The sequence below is a fragment of the Trachurus trachurus genome (assembly GCF_905171665.1).
Source record: "Trachurus trachurus genome assembly, chromosome: 20".
NCBI lineage: Eukaryota > Metazoa > Chordata > Actinopteri > Carangiformes > Carangidae > Trachurus > Trachurus trachurus.
In genome coordinates this window covers 8724102-8745420 of record NC_139911.1, presented here as the reverse complement: position 1 = coordinate 8745420, position 21319 = coordinate 8724102, and the positions used below count along the sequence as shown (strand labels likewise).

Sequence of the window (21319 nt, the reverse complement as noted above, 5' to 3'; positions counted from 1 at the left end):
AGACAACAGAACAAGGGATGAAATAGTCACTGAAACGTGGCCCATTAACAAACTGCTGCTCCACCTCTTTGCCATTAACTGAACAGAGCAGACTAGGGAGGGGTGTCCCTCTCACTTGCAGGGTAGTGGGAACTCTCTTCAGTGGGAACTAATAGGAAAAAGGCGCTATAAATCAAGTGACAAATGTGCTAAATTGGCATGAACTATAGCACCCTACTCTGTGCCTTTATAGGAAGTGTTTGTGCCAATTCATGTTATAAAAGCGACAGCCAATGGAGGGAAACGAGCAGCAGGGTTAGGGTTAGGACTAGCCAATGGTATACCTTCATGCCTAGTGTAGTAATTAGCTGAAAAACAGTATGACACAACCAGTCAGTCAGTCTTTCAGTCACAGACGTTTGTGTTTATAGGGATGGTGCTGCGGTTGTTGAGGTCAAGCCAAAAAGGTAATTAAAGGAGAGATACATTCATCTGAGTGTAAAGTCAATAACACTGAGTTCATGCAAGACTGCGCTGAGGTCCAAGTGAAAAATAAATAAATAAATCCCAGTACTGTCTCATGAGGCTAGTTATATTGATAGCACTGAACTGCGCTACACATAACTAGAGCTATAACTTTAACTGAATTCTGCTCGCATTCAAGTAAGATGCACTCTATACTCACAGTCAGGGCTCATTATAACACAGAAAGGGCTCTGAGAAACATATTTGGTGTGAAGTCCAAAAAATAATACGGCTTTGATAAAAGAGGGATCTTACTAATCAATAAGATTATTGTCTGCCTAACAGAAATGATGCAGTATTCCTCAATAGAAATAAAAGGTATCACTTACTTTAAAAAATACATTAGGTACTCTAATGATTGAGGGCTGATAGGGATTATTTGTTCTGTTGAAATGCATAGGAGGAATAAATAAAACCATTTTTTTTCGAGACAATTTCATTAAGTATAAAGGAGAAGATTATGAGTCCAGCAAACTTTTTCAAAAGTTACATTTACGGTTCTTTATGTGCTTAGGTCTGTTGATGGAGTATAGTTAGGCTGTGCTGTCAAATATGAGCTAGAGGAGAGGAGAGGTGAAGCAAGGCTTGGAAAGGATAGAGGATATACAGTAATTTTGCTGGTGTGACATTTTCCCATAATCCCTCTGAAATGCCGCCAGTGTCAGGAGACGGAGAGGCAGAGGGGCGGTGGGAGGAGGAGGGAAGGAGAGCATCTATTATCATACTTTTGTTAAGTATGAGGCAGCTCAAACATCATATATTAACCTTTTCCCCTACCCAATAGATTAGGTTCGCATGCTGAATAGAGGCTTTTGCATGTGCCTGTGTGTTTGTGTGTGTGTAAAAGATTTGATGGATGTTAATCAAAGAAATGCTAGTTGGCAACAATAACGCCATGATTGGATCAAAAGAACATGACAAATTCATTATTGACATCACACACCCATATGCAAGCACACACACACACATAATGAGAAGACATGGTTCTGCCGCTGAAACAGTGAAGACAGCAATTAAATCCACATGTTCTGTGATTCACTCTCCCTGCTTCACAGCCAAATATTATGCATCCCATTTTATGCCTTAGCCTCAAGTTTTGTGTATATGTGAATCTTATCTTTGTCGGTTTTTTTCCATTTAACTGGGCCTAAATGCTTAAATGTTAACATCTGTATAAACGCACCTCTGTGTGACCACCCAGTGGCCACCTCATTCACATTTATCTGTCCGTCTGTCTCTCTTTGGTCTATCCTTTTATCTCTGTGGCCTCAGATTTAGGGTGAAGCTCACCACAGCAGAGAAGAAAGCAGATGAGTGCTGTTATCATTCCAAGGTCACACACACATACACACGTGCACAAACAGATAGGCCACCTCAGAAAAGGAAAATAACTACAATGGGCAATTTACCCAGAACAGGCAGGGATGATGGCCAGGGCACAGATGCGTACGCGCACGCACACGCACGCACACACACAAGTAAACACACACGCATACACACACACACTGTGCCTCAGGGCCAAGGCTCTGGCAATGCATCATTACCCTCCCTTGGAGGTGATTCCATATCCCAGCATGCATTTCTCATGCGGAGAGGAAATTACCCCTGGGCCGTGCTGAGAGCCAATAGAGTGTGTCCTCTCTCCTCTGTCTTTCTCTCTCTCTCTTCCTTCCTTCCTCTCTCTTTCTTTCTTTAAATCCCTTGCTCACCCTATGACTGTGTCTCTCACACCCTTATTGTCCTCCCTCTCTTGCTCCGTCCTCCTGAGTCACCCATTTACCAACCTGTATTTTGTCTTCTCTCAATGCCATTTCATTTTTTCTCTTAACTTTTTCTACACCTGATGCAGAACACAGATTATTTACAAAGGACAAAAAGGTACTGACGGGCTTTCGTCCTTTCTGTCTTGGTCTCTTTCAGTCAAGCAGTCGTTCATGGTGAGGTTAAGCATGTGTTTCACTTCTGCTATCCTCTAAAAGCAGAGTGCAGAAAGGAAACATCACATACTCTTCCCTAGTCTATCCTTCATTAAATTCTCTATCTGTTCTGTCAATGAAAGATTCATATAAAATGGACCATTTAAGAATAATTCAAAAAATTTCAATGACATGGGAGGTTTATTGTCTTCACAGAGTCACTATTGAGAGAAGGCAGCTAAATTGTATAAATAAAGAGTTGTTTTTTAAAGGGCTGTTTGCTTAATTGTTCTAATTCTGCTGAGCTAGAGACTAGAGTTTATAATACGCCCTGTGGCACTACCTCCACAGGGTGTCGAGCTGGTTAGTGTGCTAACTAGAATACAAGAAAGGCATGAAAGACACAGGACTTCACATCGGTGTTGCTTTCAAGCACTGGAGACAGCTGTTTGATTCCCCCTGAACTGGGGAGTAGACTTGACTGGTAACTGCTGTTAATTCTAACACTAGCTACTGTATATAGCAGTAGCAACACTTAAAAATACCTACTTCAAATATCATTTAACACACTCACAGGAGTTTCGGTTATCACCTCTTGCAATGTGCAATATGGGGTCTTGACAAATCATCTGGAACTGCAAAAGCCTTTGTGGCTAGAACATGGGTCTACTGTGAATGGCATTAAAAACAGACAGAGTAGGTAGTTTGTATTTAACACATCTTATAATATATAATGTATTACACTTTACTTCTAATTTATGATTAATGTCTTAAGGTTTTTGATTGATCTATTTTGCTGCGTGCCTGTTGCCCTGGTACTGTGCTGTAACAAAGGCTGCATTACGTGAGTACAGCAGCCACTGTGTATGCAGCAGTAGAACAAGAACAAGTGGTACCAACAGTAGCAGCAGTTATTTTGCAGCAGTAACAACAGTCTCACAAGCGCTTTGTCTCTCTCCATGGTGCTGAAACTTTCGACCCCAATGTACTTTCTGTCTCTGTCCGTGGTGCTGAAACATCTCACCCGTTTCTTCATCTGTTTCAAGCCAATTGAACACTTTCCACTTTGACAACAACATATTTTATTCATTTTTATCATATCAAGCAGCATATGAAATCATCAAAAAAATGTGTATTTTTCAATTTCCTTTATTTTTCTGGCCACTGATCATTAGACTACTCATTCCACAGGTTCAGTGATACATGAAACGGCTCAGCTCATTGACCATGACTGTGTGCAGTCTGGCAAACAGTACTGTGGAAAACTTTTAGTCACTTAGACAGCATGACAATGACCCCAAACATAAACCCAAAGTCATACAGAACTTCAAGATCTATTTTTAGGAACAACAAGCCCTACAACAGATGGTATGTTTCTTACAGAGCCCCGGTATCAATATCATCAAGTCAGTCTGGATTACTGAGAAAGAAACAACCGAGACAGTCTTAATCCAATGGACTACTCTGCCCTACAACGGAAGAAAGGGGTAACTCCTCAGAGTGCAGTTCTGAGAAAAATTAGTTTAAAGTATTTTTGTTGTCCAGTCAACTGTATTGAATTTAGGATTCTGAAAATTGGTCAAATCCTTGTTTTTGCGAGTAGTATTCTAGCTGTGTAAAAATATTTAACTCAAACTTAACATTCTACCCTTATTTCAGAGTTACCTCTGTCTGTCTGTGCATTGAGACAAAATATAAGCTGGCCATACAACGTAAGAAAGGGGTAACTCCCATTGGTTCTAAAATGGTAGTAGCCTGTTGTACAGTAGGGCCTGTTGAACATCCTATACACAGGAAGAAAAGGGTAACTCATGTTACTGTGTTCTCTTGTTGTTTCCCCACAGCTTTGGGTAGTTCTATACACAGAGAGAAAGGGGTAACTCTAGTTACTGTGTTCTCTTGTTGTTTCACCACAGTTTTTGGGAGTTACTGTGAAAACCACCCACAAATATATCCCAAATAAGATAAAGTTGAGTCAAGATATTTATCCACATGATGTAGCAGACCTTTAATGTCCCAAAAATGACAAAATCTCATTTTTGACAAAAACTGAGTTACCCCTTTCTTGCGTTGTAGGGCAGTACTGTGGAAAACTCTCAGAGATGTTAATAACAACCTGCCTACCAGACACCCTGAAAAAATTAATGGATTGAATATATAAAACTTTATTAAGTTATTTTTGAATGCATCTTCTAGTGCCTAAATATTAAACGTATGTTGAAACTTAAAATTTCATCCGAGCAAATTAAAAAAAATTCAGGAAATAGCACTGCAGGCACACATGTATTAGTGGACTGGAATCAGATGTGTTCACTATGCTTCACAAAACCTGCCTGTGATAATCTGGTAACACTAAATCATCTTACTGCAGGTGTACAGCATGGACATTATAGCCCAACAATTATCACTGTTGCTGATAATGCTAATGCCAAAGCCAGTACAGTTAGTTGCACTTCTTCAATAGGCAGGATTTGAAAATTTAAATTCACGTATGTTTATTATTGCTAGTTTGGGCTTGTCAGTACAATCCTTGGCACTGCTCATATTTGTTGACAGCTCCCTCGAACAGCAGAGCTTTCTACCACATCCAACTTTGTGCAGGTGTCTCTGACTGAATTGTATATCTTGGGTTACCGCCAAAAGCAAAAGCAAAAGCAAAAGCACAGGTGCTGCCATTAGGTTGCAGGTTTTGTTTTCTCACATATAATCAGCGGGGGAGTAATCTAGCAACAGTGTCTAGAGAACCAATGGTTATATGCAATATAACTGCAAGAACAGTTTTGAAAATGGAGAGCTCTGTATTAAATTCAGAGCACTGGACTTGCCCGATGGCCACAGCAGAGATCTACTTCAAGTAAACATAATCTGTTTCCAGTTTACACAACAGAAATTCCCAGATGTATCACGCAGTAAACTGGATACTGTGGATGTGAGTGGGTCTTACTTTCGCTTAAGTGAGTATTGGATCCCCAGACTGAATATAATCCTATTGTCAAGTCCTGCCACACATTCACACACACATACACACACACATGCACAAACACGTAGGCTGCCTCAATTTCCATCCAAAGCAGGTATCCTGTTGGTGGAGTTATACATGAACCGTATGTCGGTCGCACGAAGGGAATACAACAGCTCTGTTTCTCTCTAACCCAAAACACCACTGACCAACTCGCAGCAAGAGTAATCTAATAATATCTATCTCACTCTCCATTTCATGCGCACACACACACACACTAAATCACATGTCATTGTGCTTTAAACCGTGCAACATATGGGAATGCATTGCATCAGCCCTATGCACCTCAGACACTCACTCACACGCATGCATATACACACACAGTTTCCGTCCCTGAACACACAAACTCACACGTGCACACCGTACCAATTCACAGACATGCACAGAGTCACCACTGACCGTTACAGATTTGCCATAAATAGAGCGCTGTGCTCAGGCCGTGAGCCAACAAACACGGACGATAAATAGCGAGCGCTGACAATGACATGTCACACCGTATCACATCATATCAGGTTACTGTAAATAGCAATTTCATGTCAGCAGCTCTATTGTATCTAGCAAATAATGGAGGCACAGGGTGTATTTCTTTTACCATTGCTTATACAATGTGTGTGCGTTTGTTGCACTAAAATCCGGATCACGGTTTGTTTGAAATATCAGGTCTTTGTGCTGGTAGCAATCTTCACTCAATCAGAATCTGAGTTTTACATCAAATATATAACCACTATTGTTGGGTGGATAAATGTGCAATAGGAGGGGGGGAATAAAAGTAAACGATGGGAGTTTGATTTATCTTATCTGGAGTTAAGTGCTGTGTCTCTGTTTCAGGCTGATTGAGTGGTGAGATACAGTAAGTCAAGCACACACCCCCACAGCTGAGACAATACTGCAGTCTGGTTTTTGATCACAATGTTACAACTTTTCCTCCTTTTTCTTTTTGTCAATCCTCATTTCTACAAGTCTCCACATTCATCACTACTCCCCTGTATGGTGTCGGTTGCCTACTATAAGCTTTTCTAACAATAACCACTGATACTCTTCTCCTTGGTCCCTGACTCCCATCCTCCCTGAGCCAATGTTCATTTCTGTCTTTCCTCCAGTTCTTACTTACACATATGCACTCTGTTTACCGTCATTCCCTCCCTTCTTTTTTCATCTTCATTCTTTGTTCTCTCAAGGTATGTCTCTCTTATTCCCTTCAAAAATGTCTCTTTGCCTTCTCTTCTTACCGCCCCCTCCTTTATTGTCTCTGTAGGTCTGTGCTCAACATCTTCATATTCATCGTGCTCCCTACATTGTTTTTAATATTCAATTTGAGCGGTAAACACAGTGGGGGCGAGGAAGAGAAAGCTTTAAGGAAAGCACACACGCAAAACAATTAAGGCCAACGCTCAGACTCTACTACATTACGCCTTAACCTCTGCCAGACTTCTGCTTCATCTTTCCTCTATTATTTACCTCCCTCCATTTTCCCACTTTCTACCAAATTCGCCTCCTGTTTCCATGTGTTTCCCACCCACCTCTCCCTGCATGCCTCCTTTCTTTCCTTCCCCCTCCTCTTCCGCTGTGTTCCTCTGCCTCATCTTCACCAGTCCCTCCTTCCACCCCTCCTCCCTCCCTCTTATCTGTCTTATCTCCCTCTCTTTCCCCCCCTTCTCTCTTACTGCCATCCATTAGCGGTTATTGAGTTTTCTCTTTGTGTCACTGTCCTCACCTCTGCTCTATCACGCTCACTCTTCTCCGACTGTAGTGGTCCCCAACCGTGTAACTGGCAGCCATGCACACCCGCACGCACATAATACAGTAATGCACACAGGTTATGCACATAATATGCTTAAGAATTATATTAAAAAATACATAGTCTCCTCCTCCTACACAGAGACATAACCTCTGCCCTCACTCAGAGTGTTCCTTGTCTCTAATAGCTGCTAACTCATTTAGCACTTCATGTTAGCTCAGCTAGATCCAATTACAGCAAGAGAGAGAGTGAAGTTTGAGTAGGAGGCTATTTAACCTCATGGCAAAGAAAATTGTAACACTTCAAATGTAACAATTCAATGATATTAACAGGTCACAGTCCTATCAAGTTTTAGGAAATCTGAATTAAGGGATTTAATTACACATTACCTTAAGACAGTAAAGCAGAAACAAAATTGGCAGATGAAGGTTTCTGACTTTACAACTTGAAAAACTATGAATGGACAGAATAGTAAGAAGGAGCAGGAGTAGAACATGAATTGATTCCTGGACTGAGCCTCTGTCAAACTCACATCACTACATCACATGTTTTTATGTACATAGAAATATGTATGTCTTCCAAAACAATGTAAAAAACTATGTGCTCATATTTATGTGGATACAGTACTGGGATTGTGTTGATATGGAAGTCTATTCATACTCTTTTGTCAGTTGTCATGCACTTTGGCTCCCTGTGGTCCTGCATTACTTGTTCAACACAAAAAAACCCTACAGCCTTTGTTTGGAGCCTGGAGCTTTGTAACACTATCAGGCTCCAGCTCCAGTATGAATCTTAAAGCAGTCTTAACTTTTAATTAAATAAGGTTTTACTGAACTTTGCAAGGGGCTTTCAACGCACAAAAGAGCTCCCAAGATTTTGGTACCGATTACAAAAAAGCTGCAATTTAATGTCTACAATAAAGTGCAAAAGCAGAAAAGGCAAGATTCAACTCCTGCTTTTATGCACATACTATATAAGGCTAGAAGCAGTAGCAGTAAAGCAAACAAAGTGACCTCTTTGTTAATGACTCCAATGGGGCAATAATAATCATTTTGTGTAAATATCATAGTTTATTTATGTAAGTGTTTTAGAAAACTAAACCCCATTCTCCAGAGACTCAGTTTTACAAGTTAGAAAGAAGAAAGAAAGAAAAAGCATATGTGTGCTACTACAAACCCTGAGACTGTTCCTCGTCTTTGTGACCTGTGCTGCTTCTTCTTGTCGCTGTGTCTCTTTGTGAAACTTATTTCTGTCTGTTGCAACTGTTTATGTTGTTCTGTGCTGACGATGTCACAAATACTAACTGGCATATACCTTATAGAAAACAGAACATATATTAGTGCACTGCCTCTTGCTGAATTCAGGAAAAACTTTTTGTGTTTGTTCACAACACAGTGCAGGAAACAAACTCCAACAGGGTGTAAACAACAAGGACTTCCCAAACCTGGTATGAATACGAATGAGATCAGGTCAGTGCCTTGTATTTTGTTTGGACTGTGCGTGGTCAACGTGTTAAATCGAGAATGTGGATGAACATTTTTGTGTAACCGCTGTAAACAACTGATATTGTGTCCTGTTCTCTCCTATTCTCTGTGTTCACATATACAGTACAGTATTCTAATACAGCTACATTCCCAATAAAACTGTTTCTCATTTGATGTCTTTTTCTGTTTCTGCTGCCAGATGACACCAGTTTGAAATAGTGTCTGAAACACGGCCCATTAAGGCTACATATTAACTTCCAAGCCATTTCCAAGCTGCTGCTCTCCAGCTGCTAAAAATCCTAATTTTATAACTGTGACCCCATCTGACAAAATCACCAAACGCATAAAATAAACAATGAAATGGTCACTGTGACTGTGAATTTGGCTGTATTTACTTGTAAAATGATCACTCAGTGACTCAAGTTAGAAGCAACAGAATATCTGTGTTAGTTTGTTCTGTCTGGATCAATCTGCTCCTAGATTTGTCGCAATTTTTCTTAAGACTCTAAATCTAGGGAGAAATTCACAAAGTTGGCAACCGAGCAGGCTGTTAACTTTGTAAACAAACACTGAGAGAGCAACGGCCAATGGGAAAACTCCAACTTAATCATGTGGCATTTGGCTGACCTATGGTACAGCTCAGATCTCTCAACCCAATCAGTCAGTCAGTCAGTCAGCTGCAGACATTTGCACTGGCCCCGGAGGACATGGTCTTCCATAATTCTGAGTCACTGTTTATTTTACACAGTCATAACTCACCCGATAAAATATACATTTTAGGAATTCTGTCTCACTTGCAAAATTAAAGCCAACCTATAAATTATGTTTTCACTGACATTAGGGGACATTAGAGATAATTTGTGTTTGAGTGAAAGACTGTTTTGGGTCTGTCAATCCGAGTACATCAGTAATAAACCAACACTGCCTCACTCACAGGACTGAGGGATCGTGAGGAGATTGTGTCTTGTCAGTATGTGAGAGTGTGTGTGAGTATGTGTGTAAATGTGGCACTGGTGGTCAATAAAGGAAAGAACCACTGTACAGTATATACCTGTCAGTGCAGTCCATTTACATTTTTCATCTGACTGTGCATGTCATTCAGCTGTTCTTTCTCTGTTTCTTTGCCATTGTTTTTTTTTTTTTAATTATATTCTCCCTCCATCTCTTACTCTTTCATCTCTCTCAGTGTCTCTCGACCTCCCTCTTTCTCTCCTGCTCACTCTCTCTATCTCCCTGTCCTGTGATTGACAGCTGCTGCTGGGACTTGATCCACACACGTCGCAGTCCCTCCTGCTCTGTAATTAAAGGAATTATACATCAAGAGTCCTGTGAAATATATATAAATAAAGAGGGAGAGTGAGCTTTGCTTAATTGTGGAGACAAGAGGATGGGAAGTGATCACAGCCCAGTAGGACTCTTTTTACACACAGCTTGACACAGAGGGAGGTGAAATGGAGCTTCTGAAGCTACTGGAGTTACACTGTCTTCTAGACTTGTTTTTTTTTTCCTTTACACACATGTACTGTAGGTTGGGGACAATGCTATAGTAGTGAGCCTAGTGGGAATTCATGTTTCACTACTGTATGTAGTAATACATGTAAATGTATGTGTGTCTTTGCCCTTACTCATTAGCTCATGGCATATCGTTTGCCCTAACACAATGTGTCTCATGACTTTTCACACCTTGTTTTCCAGCGAATCCCATAAAAAACACAAACACACACTCACACAGCCACAAGCCTTTCACTCTACCTTGGGTCTTTCTGAATAGAGTCGATGGAGGGTGATCGCTGCAGGCTGCCTTCGGGCGGCAGGGCTGGTCCAGATTTGCTGTAGGGCGATTCCACCACCGAGGGGCAGTACTGCAGGGTGCGGTAGGGGTCCGCCACGTAGGGGTCTGAGCCGTACACATCTCCGCCTCCGCCACCTCCGCTTGAGGTGTAACCGGGCCCCACCGTGGCATAGTTGTTGGTGCCGCCTCGGCTGTAGTTTCCCGTTGCCGTGCCGTGACTTCCTGTGCGCTGCAAAGGGGCGGAGTCGACACCAGGGGAGGAGGGAGCTATGGTGGGAAAGTAGGGACAGAGGACATAACTTAGGACCTGGTCATGGAGACACTGGGTCAGGTCTGCCAGGGCAGAGGAGAGGAGGAGAGAGAGGACAAAGGGAAATGAGAGGAGTGGTGGAGAGGAGAGGAGAGGAGAGGAGAGGAGAGGAGAGGAGAGGAGAGGAGAGGAGAGGAGAGGAGAGGAGAGGAGAGGAGAGGAGAGGAGAGGAGAGGAGAGGAGAGGAGAGGAGATGAGAGGAGAGGAGAAGCAGGAAGGCAGATGAACAGGTTGTTGGAAAAAAACAAGCGTGTCTCCATATGGATGGATAAATATTGGCCACATGCCCAGGATTAACAACAAGGAACAACACAGGGAAGGATTGAAGAGGGAAAAGAGAAAAATATTGACAAAAGTTGTGTAGATACTCAGAGATCATATTAATGACTGCTGGGAGGAAAATCTGAAAATATAAAATACAGTACATAGAATTATCGACTGTTAACTGCATTGACATTGGTAGTGTATTGACAAGGCAAACATATTCTTTAGAGTATTATATCTGTACAGTTGTTACTGTATACTGTATATAACGCTGTTGAAGACATTTCTTTCTTTTGTTTTTGTTTTTTCAAATAAAAAAGACGAATAAAATCGCGGCCTCAGTAAAGAGAAGTGCTTGACAACTTTGTTATAGTTCTGTTCAAACATGAAGTGCAGTAGCCCACTAAAAGAAGCTTTAACTTTCTCTCTCGGCGCTCAACACACAGCACCGACGGTTTGTAAACACAACAGTGGGTACACTGTCACCCAGTGACTCATTAGCCTGTCATTTCCTTACAATGAAAAATGGAAACCAAAGCCAATTTGCGAACAGCTAGAAGTCAACTGAAGAACATTCTTTTTCTGTAAAAATCTGCCGGGTGAGCAATAAGGAACAACAACAAAAAAAATACATGAAATAAATAAAACAACAAGCTATCTCTGTTTTGGAGTGAGATGGAAATTGAATGGGGATTTGCTCAGGGATATGAGCAGCCTGCAGGGGCACAGTAGCTGTCACCTTCTCTCCCAGTCGTGTCGGGAGCGAAGGATCAGTGATATATCAAGGTGTTAATGTGAGTCTGGGAGCCTTGTTTCTCTGGCTGTAAAAACACTGAGACAGATGACGTGTGTTTGTGTGTGTGTGTTTGTGTGTGTGTTAGAACCCAGATACTGTATGTGCACACAGAAACACACATGTACACACATGCAAAAACACCATAAATGTGTTCTTCGGGGAGTCTGCGATAAATCACGGAGCCTTGAGATCAATATGTGGCCTTGTGATTGACTGGGGCTTTAACACAGGCCAATGAACCTCCCCCCTAAAAATAGAATTAGCCTTTAAAACTCCTGTCTGGATGGGAAAATGCACACAAACCACAACACACACTCACTATGGGCCAGGGCACAAACCCATATAAACACACACATTTACATAAGATATAAGCTCCTGCACTTAATAAATAAATGAAGAGCGGATGTGTGAATGTGGGTACACCTGCTGAGGTTTAGTCTTTCATTGCTATGTGATCAACAAACTTGCTCTTTAGCCCTGTCTTGAGTGGTGGCATTTACTTGACCTTCACAACCCTCTTATCTCTTTCTTTTACTTCTCCTGCTCTCTCTCTCTCTCTGTCTCTTTCTCTCTCTCTTTCAAACACATGTAGTAGATGCAGCAGATTTTCCAAAGCTCCCATTTAAATTCTTTGCACCAAACTCTGGTAAACTCCATTAGTTGGCCCACTAGAGGCACAAGGAACCTTTTGGATGATGTAACCACATTAGCATATTTTTATTTCCCAACTCTAAAATCAGGTTAACAAAAATCCTTTGCCAGACAGACAGTGAAAAATTCAAGATTCAGACTCTGCCATGCAATGCCCATGAGGCTAAAGGCTGTGTGAGCTCTTCTGCTGATGCCCCAAATTTGACAAAGATCCAAAGAATTAGGCAGGAAAAGAGAAACAGTGAGCGAGCCTGGGAAACAGAGAGAAACAGCTGAGGGATGAGAGATGGGGCTGCAGTTTATAGAAGAGCCAAACCAAAGGGGAGAGGGAGAGGGAAAAAAAAAGATGCGATGAAGGGAGAGACAGTAGCCACACAGAACAGAGGGTATAGGAGGGTAATGAAGCAGAGTTACTCTCATCAGAGGCAAATCCTTGTCTTTCCTGTACTCTTTAAATGGTGTCTGTGGTGTGTCTGTCTTTCTGAACGTCTCATTAACAGCTGAAGCTTCAGGCTACTATAGTGCGCGCCACCGCCAATATCAGTGTGCACTCACTGAGAGGCTTGGCACCCAAATAGGATGAACCTTACTGCAGAGGAGGTGGTGGGAGAACTGTGAATAAAAGGGAGAAGGAAAATCCCCCCCAAAAAAGTAGCTTGTCAAATTATTTTCATAGTCTGACCACTGAATACGGTTGTCCTTGAGAAGAGGCTGACAAATGAAGGGAAGAGGGACGGAAGCACAAATGAGGAGAGCCAGTGGGGGACATAAAGAAAGAGAAATCCCCAAAAGGTGTCCTGCCAAATCACTGCCTTCGCCTCGTCTTTTTGTTTTCACATTCAGTTACTTTGTATTCAGTCTCCCCACACCTCTTTATGCATTGCATTTTCTCCTTCGCTCAATCTTTCTGTCTACTCTCCCTATCCTCCTCTCCTGCCTTAAGTACACAGAGTATTGCTGGATTCATCATTTGTTCTGGTAATGGCGAGCGCTGACTGATGACTTGACCTTTAGGGCCATCATTGCTGGCTATTTATGCAGGCATGTGCGCCATCGTGTATATGAGTTCTGTGTGTGTGTTCACGTATTCCTCCTGTCCCTGTGAGAAGCAGGTTTCAGGCTTTTGAAGGAAAGGAGTTTTTGACCAGTTATTTAAGCAGATTAAGAAGTTAGGACTTCAATTTTAAGATTATAATTAGATTTAGATTCAAAGCGAGGTATTTAATTGAAAGTTAAGGTTTGGGTTGAAAGGTCCTCAGTAGTGTAGTTGGACAATCGCATGCATGCATGTGTGTGAGAGGGTGTGTCTTTCATGAATTTGCTAAAGTGCAGCATGAGACAAACTCACTGTGTTGTTTCATGGAATATTAAACAAACCACGCAATGTGCTGCTGCCTGTGTACAAAACACACACACACATACGTGCACGCTCCACTAACACCTCTCTCACCTAGCGCACTGGCGGCGTGAAATTGTGTTTGAGAGGAAATAAAAGGGCGGGTGTGTCTTTGTATTCCCTTGCTTCGGTGTAGAGTAAACAAATCACTGCTGTGCTCCTGCTGGCAGATTAGCGACGGGAAGGGAAACTCTATTAGTCATTTGACACAGTGATACCTCTGCAATTAGCCAGCCAGTTGAGGGGCCGGCTAGCTTACAGTGGGGCTGACTTTTTTCTGTGAGCTGCTGAGACAAGGGAGCCCCAGCTGAATGTGATGTAGGAAAAACAGGAAGGGAGGGAGGAAAGAAAAAAGAAAAGAAACTAGAGGGGGATCAAACAATCCTCTGAGCGGTCCATGTCCATCTTTCCTTCTCATTCTTTCATCTCTGCCATTTCTTTCAATCCTACTCCGTCTCTTTCACTCTCTTCTTCCTCATCACTCCCTTGCCCTTTTCTGCTCTCTCTTTTCTTCTTTCCCTCTTCCTCCAGATCTGCCCCTCTTCGCCCGTGCCTCCATCTGTCTTTTATTTCTCACCCATCTCTTTTGAAATCTTTACTTTGCCCTCCCTCCGTTGCTGTAGTTCACTTGCTCTCTGCTTCCATTTTTTCTGACTGTCATCCTCCCTCCATCATCCATTCATTTCATGTTTTTCCCTCCCTTTCTTCCCCCAACACCCTTTTCTCTCCCCCTCTTCCTCTATTGTGGTTGTAGTAGACTATGTGATCAGAGCTGAGGACATGTCCTTTCTCCCGACACGCTTCAGCGCTCAGAACGATTACACAAAACCCCTCAGCACAGTCTCTATCTCTCACACTTGCACACACTCACATAGACATGCACAAGCGCACAAACATGGATTTCTAAATATGCAAGTGATAGACATGGACTAGACATGCATGCCTGTAACACATCTTTTTCTAATGCTTTAAGGTCAACAGCATGCACACACAACCTTGCCTACAGCAGCCATGAATGAAGGATGCAGGCACAAATACACACACAGTTTGGCTGTGGAGGGGAGTAACTAATCCTTAGTTTCTCCCTCTGTTTATCCCTGGGAGAGCCTTCTGGCCAACACACAGCTCTTGATGTTCCTGAGCTGGAAGCTCTCGAGGACACACACTCACACGCATGCACGCACATACACACACGCACAAATACCCTTTTTTGCACTTTCAGTATCAAGTCCACAGCATTTTACAGTCTGGGGGCTGCAGGACACACACTTGTCTCAAGGTGCCATGTCTTTCTCCAAGAATGCCACTAAAATGCAGCAGGGGCTCCTGGCCAGTGGTTCCTGCTAAATGTTCATGTTGTAGAAGGACAGTTGTGAAATACATAAGAAAAGATGAAATGCTTTTCTTTGAGAAGAGTGTTTCATTTATATAAGGCATACAGACAATGCCCTCATATATGTTAAAAGAGGACAAGGTCATCTATTATATGGTAAATATGCAAAATTGAACCTATAGTTAGGTATAAATATCTGACATCTTCACATCATATTTACATTCAGCCATCGTCTGCCTACTCTATGCTCTCAGCAACATAATATCTTCCTTATTATTTTGATGCTTGATGCCAATGAGAAAACTCAAACTCAGTTGACCTATGGTGAAACTATGACCACTCAGTCCGTCAGTGACTTTCAAGATTAGAGTTTACAGAGGCTGGCCTTGTACGTAGCTGTCCTTTAACTAAATGAAAATGGAAAAAGAAATCAAGCTAATTACCGTGATTATGAGCCTTTTTATGTCTTTTTCCCCCCCAAATTGGCTCATGTTTCTTTCATATCTTATCTCAATGACTTGATATTCCTAATGCAAGACTTTGGCTTACTTTGTGGTAATAGATGCCATACAGGAGAGAGGGAGAGAGAGCTTCTATTACATTTAATAATAACAAATCTCTGAAAATGAAAGGGGCAAACAGGACAGTACCAATCAAATGTATTATGTGTTTCTAATTCTGGCTCACAGTAACTACACAACAGAAGCCCAAGTTCTTGGCACTGAAACCTCACAGCAGGTCTCCAAGCCCAACGACCACAACCTTTCTTTGTGGACTTTACATTTCCCTTTGTTTTTATATGAGTTTCCTCCAAGGGCTTCTCCATGCAGGTTAGGTGCATTGGATGCTGTTTATCACCCAGATGAAATGAGAATTTCATTTCCCGTGTGTGCTCTGCCTCTCACCCACTGTGCGCTGAAATAAGCTCAAGAACCCCATGACCTTGAATATAGTAAGTAATATCACACTTAACTTGGCTTACTGATATATAATATATATGTGTGTGTGTGTGTGTGTGTGTGTGTGGACAATTCAGTCTATACTGTACAGTAGAGACAGTGAAAAGATAACTGAGAAAAGAAGTCCTTTTTAAACTTTTTACAGAGGGATTGTTAATACATATATTTATGGTATGACAAAAACAATATGGAGACAAACGGCAAAGCAAGAGGTCAGTGTCAATGTATACAACAACAAACTGTGAGTCACTTCATCAATAAAGTAGAATCAAATATTTAAAGTTTAGTCCTTTGCCAGTGACATTTGACAACCAAATTTAATTAGTCCTTCCTTGAGTGCACATGGAAATTAGTGCCAAATATGAAGAAATAACCCCTGGGTGTTCCTTCAGATATTGTTGTATGGACAACCTGAGCATATAACAGTTCTGGCAGCAGCCACATAAACACATTTCAAACAGCAGATATGAGCATTTCTTTTCATTTGATGAAGACAGTCAATGCCGTTGTTGTGCTGACTTCAAGCTTTTCTGCGTTTGTCTCTGAGGACAAAAACAAATGAACGTTTCTTTCTACAGTTATGAATTCATTATTGCTGATAAGACGGAAAATGCTAATCATGTAAACTGAGACAGCACAGGACACAAGTCGGATATGTGAATGTGTGTGTGTGTCTCTTCCTGTGTATGTGTGTGTATGAATAGTGCAGCCTGTAGTGTGTGTATGTCTATGAATGCAAACATCCTGATAAGGTGTATATGGCGTGAGACCAACATCAACTTCACATAAAACTCACATTTAGGAAGTACCATATGTTTTCGCAAGGGATAGAATTTGTGCTGATCTGTAGAGTAAGTCAGCTTTGAGCTGGTAATTAAAGCTTTCTGAGGCTTCAGCAAAAAAGAAAAAAGAAACTGCTTGTAACTACTATACAGGCTTAAGCCACAATATAGACCACATGCATTCAATTTATGAACTGTGTGGTTGTCCACTAAATTGAATAGCAATTGAGTTGAGTTGCAATTCATGTGACTGTGATTCATCTGTTTGAAAACAGATTACTCCAGAGAAATGACCAAGACTTTAAATCAGTTCATGCCCCTCTCTTTCTTTAGCCGCTTTCTGTTTCCTTCCTTAACTAAACTAGGGATTAATGTGGCCTCTCAGTGAAGAGCTGGCTGCTGAATGACATTTATAAACTGGACATTAAATCAGCATAAATGTTTCCACAGTGGAATAAACAACAGGCTATAATTAAGCTCAAATTCATTCCTCATTCTGTCTTTACCGGTGTTCAAAAGGCAGCAGGTTCATTAAAGACCAACAGGATCAGAGGCCAAGCTGAAATTGATCCTGGCCAAACAAACCTAATCTAACCTTGCAACAGAGGGAGCCTGGTGAGTGACACACTAAAGTGACTGGGGAGATGCTCGAGCCAAAAGGTCCAACAACGCTACTGTGCTTTCGGATCCTGAACCAATGACGTTTGACCAGGCTCTAATAGAAAAAGAAGTGAGGATTCAGGTCTACTGAGACAACACAATTTCTAATGTTCAGTCTTGTTAGCTGATGCTGGTGTTACTGTTATGATCTGTAATAAGTTAATAACAGTTAATGTGACTGTGTGTGCATACTGGTTGGATATAGAGTCTTTTATCTGTGAGTGAATGTTTCAGAGGCTTATGCCTATAACAGATCTTTTTCCTTATTCAGATATAAGGCAACGACAACTCGAGCTTGTTTTTCACTTAAGACTATTTAACAAATAACTAGAAATAGCAGCAGCCTTATTTGTCAGGATTTATCTGTTAATTATAAATTGGAAGCAAAGGTTGAATAATCTTTGAATGCAAATTAGACAACAGCACTAATGAAATTACTTGTTAGAATAATATTTCTTTCTGTCTTTTGATCAATGTATATAGTATATACAGTATATACTGTACATTTTATGACAGTTTATATGAGCATGCAAAGTGTTTTGATATGTGGCCAAAGGCAGTGGAGGAATGTTCACACATATGTGGGTTTGTATGCTAAATAAGATAGTCTGGATGTTTAATGTCTCATTTTTTAATCGCCACCAATATAACTACATAAAATACACACACACGCACACACACAGCCCAAGTGGTAATGCTTAGCATTATAAACCACATTTGGTCACTGGAGGACATGTGGCAGATGAAAGTGAGCTTTTCCTTTCTCTTTTTTCCTTTCACAGATCTGTCGCTTTCTCTATTTAAGAGGTGCCCTGAACTTTTCCTGCCTTCTGGTTAGAAGACACAGAGCAACTGCTCTCTCTCTCTCTCTCTCTCTCTCTCTCTCTCTCTCTCTCTCTCTCTCTCTCCAGTCCTCTTCGTCATCTTCACCCATCCCTCCCTCCTCTGTTGGGCTTGTTTTCGCTCTCTCATCTCTCCCCCATTACTCTCTCTGTACTGTCCCCCTCATTAGGATATCAGATCTCATTACAGAGGGTGCACAGCGGATTTAAAGGAGGAAGCAGATTGGTTTAATGGTTTGAATTGGTATTCCTTTCTCTCCTTTTTACTGTGCATGTGCGCGTGTGTGTACATTCACACTAGTGCAATAAGGCTGTGCTGTAGAGCTGCAACTTCAAGCAAAAATAATCCCACTTTCGTTTAAAGAAATATCATGGCACGCTCACACACACATACACACATACAAGGTGGCACATGTGTACGTATGAGCGGTTCCCTTCTCTTGGCAACTGCATGAATGTCATTTTAGAAGGCTAATGAGAGTGTGTATAAAGGTGTGCTTGCAACACAACAGACAAAAACTAAGAAGGAAAAAAAACACATCATGTGACTAAAAGTCAGAAGACAGAGCAAGGCAATTGAGACTTTAGCAGAGGCTGCACTGCAACAGCCCGGAAATAAATCCCAACCCTCAAAGAGTGAGATACAGTAAGAATCCAATCAAAGCCATTTGAATAACCTGTGAATGCTACAATTCACAGATGTTCCCTGAATGCCTCATATGCTCACATGCGGGAAATGTTGGATGTTAGTTATAGTCGTCATCATCAGAGGCCCCACTAAAGGGGGGTCTGGGCCAGCAGCAGTGCCTTTATGGGAAGTTTAAGGGGGTTTATAGTTGCTATTCAATATGAGGGGCCACCAGGGGCCCCTCCTCACCTTGAGGGCTCCAATCATTTTCCTGGTTTGCCTCTCCTGATGGTACGAATGTGCCTGTGCGCTTAAAACAGAGTGGTGATTTTGTAATGATGGAAAATGTTTTGTTCGTCCTCACACTCTGCCACAAAATATCACTTTTTTTTCATATTCACATCTTTTTTCCTCACAGCATCATTTTGTTCTGGTAATATTTGAGAAAATAGAACATTGAATAAGTGATTAGTGATCTCTGAGGAATTAAAGTCTGTCTTCCACAAAGATACTGCAGGGAGCAATGTTAAACTACATAATACCCCCTTATCAGCAGCAATAGCTCAACCTGGTTACTAGATGCACTTGACAAATGACCATGGTAGTGAATCTAGCCATTCTCACTGTCACCACCTGAGCTATGCACCGGCCTGATGTTAAGCTATTAAAGAGAAAAAGTGCCACATCCATTTAGAGTCACCGTTATTCCCAGTGGTCAGAGTTATTAATACGGGCCAAGATAGCTTTCATGACACGAAGACAGAAGGTACAAAGGCAAAACTGTAAGAACAAAGGCAGGAGGGGAGGAGGAGAAAAGAAGAGAATGAGGAGGGAAGGTTAGAAAAAAAGGAGAGCAAGGAAGAAGAGAGGAGGGCATGAAAGAAGATGAGGATGAAGTAAAAGATTTCACTGGCATGCACTGTCCACTGAATTAGTGGACACTGTGATCGGATAAGGGAAACATTGCCAAGAGATGGCTATATATAAAAGAAAATGGAAAGAATGAGAAAAAAACAATGAAGGGAATTGGAAGAACAAGATTGATGTCAAAAACAGGTACACTGTAGATAGTGACAAAGTGTGGGCTGATTTCAAAAACACACAGTGTCATTTTGGAAAAACAAACAAATGTGTAAACCAGATCCTGAGGCTTTTTTTTTTTTTTTTTATCTTGCTACAATTCTTCTTTGTACCAGAATGCCGTCATGCTCGAGAGACGCTGCGACCATGCAGGAATTATCGCTTGAAATAGGCCACATTAACCTGCAGTCCTCTGGGGCGCTGGCCTGGTTTAATCCAAGAATGAAGCACTGTGTGTCACTGCCTACCCACACACACACTGTGTAAAAAACAGACACAGACTTACAGTTGTGCTATGCATGAATGCAGATAGATAGATAGATAGATAGATAGATAGATAGATAGATAGATAGATAGATAGATAGATAGATAGATAGATAGATAGATAGATAGATAGATAGATAGATAGATAGATAGATAGATAGATAGATAGATAGATAGATAGATAGATAGATAGATAGATAGATAGATAGATAGATAGATACAGTAGATAGATAGATAGATAGATAGATAGATAGATAGATAGATAGATAGATAGATAGATAGATAGATAGATAGATAGATAGATAGATAGATAGATAGATAGATAGATAGATAGATAGATAGATAGATAGATAGATAGATAGATAGATAGATAGATAGATAGATAGATAGAGTAGGAAGCGATGGAACCTCAGTAGACAGACAAGTTGTTCAACTGACAGTGTTGTAAACTGGACCTGACCAACGTGAATCTCTTGTCAAGTGTGTTGTCAAACTGCCGTCCACTGTGCTGCCAGAAAATGTCAACAGACATCTTAGGACTGCAGGTCTGCTTGTTTATTGGTGTTCTGACAGGACGGAGGAGGTTGAGAGTTGAACAGACACAAATCACAAGTTTCCAGTCTTCTGTTTTTGCCTAAGAGCGCAATACGCAAACTTAGCATGACTTGCCTTGTTTGGTTGTAAACAGGACATGTTGCATCTACAGTAGTTGCACCAAAGCATAGTTACTGGAGCATAGTTTTGACCCTATGTTTCTGCTTTACATGCTTCCTCCTCATCTCCTGTTTGCTCCTTGCCCTCATTTCTCTCCACCCTAAAATAGGTCAGGAATCAGCCACAATAAAAAAAACAATGAAAGTGCAGTTCACTAAAATTGCTTTTGTTGTATTATGCAGCCATT

General features: G+C 41.3%; 1 protein-coding gene across 1 annotated transcript in view; it reads right to left on the bottom strand.

Moving 5' to 3' along the window:
* ctnnd2a (catenin (cadherin-associated protein), delta 2a) overlaps positions 1 to 21319 on the bottom strand; it is a gene marked incomplete at its 3' end in the record, with an annotated part of 234759 nt that overhangs the window by 81361 nt on the left and 132079 nt on the right. The window contains exon 12 of the mRNA XM_083995112.1: positions 10414 to 10786. Coding sequence (XP_083851238.1) covers positions 10414 to 10786 — 373 coding nt within the window. The remainder of the gene's footprint in view (positions 1 to 10413; positions 10787 to 21319) is intronic.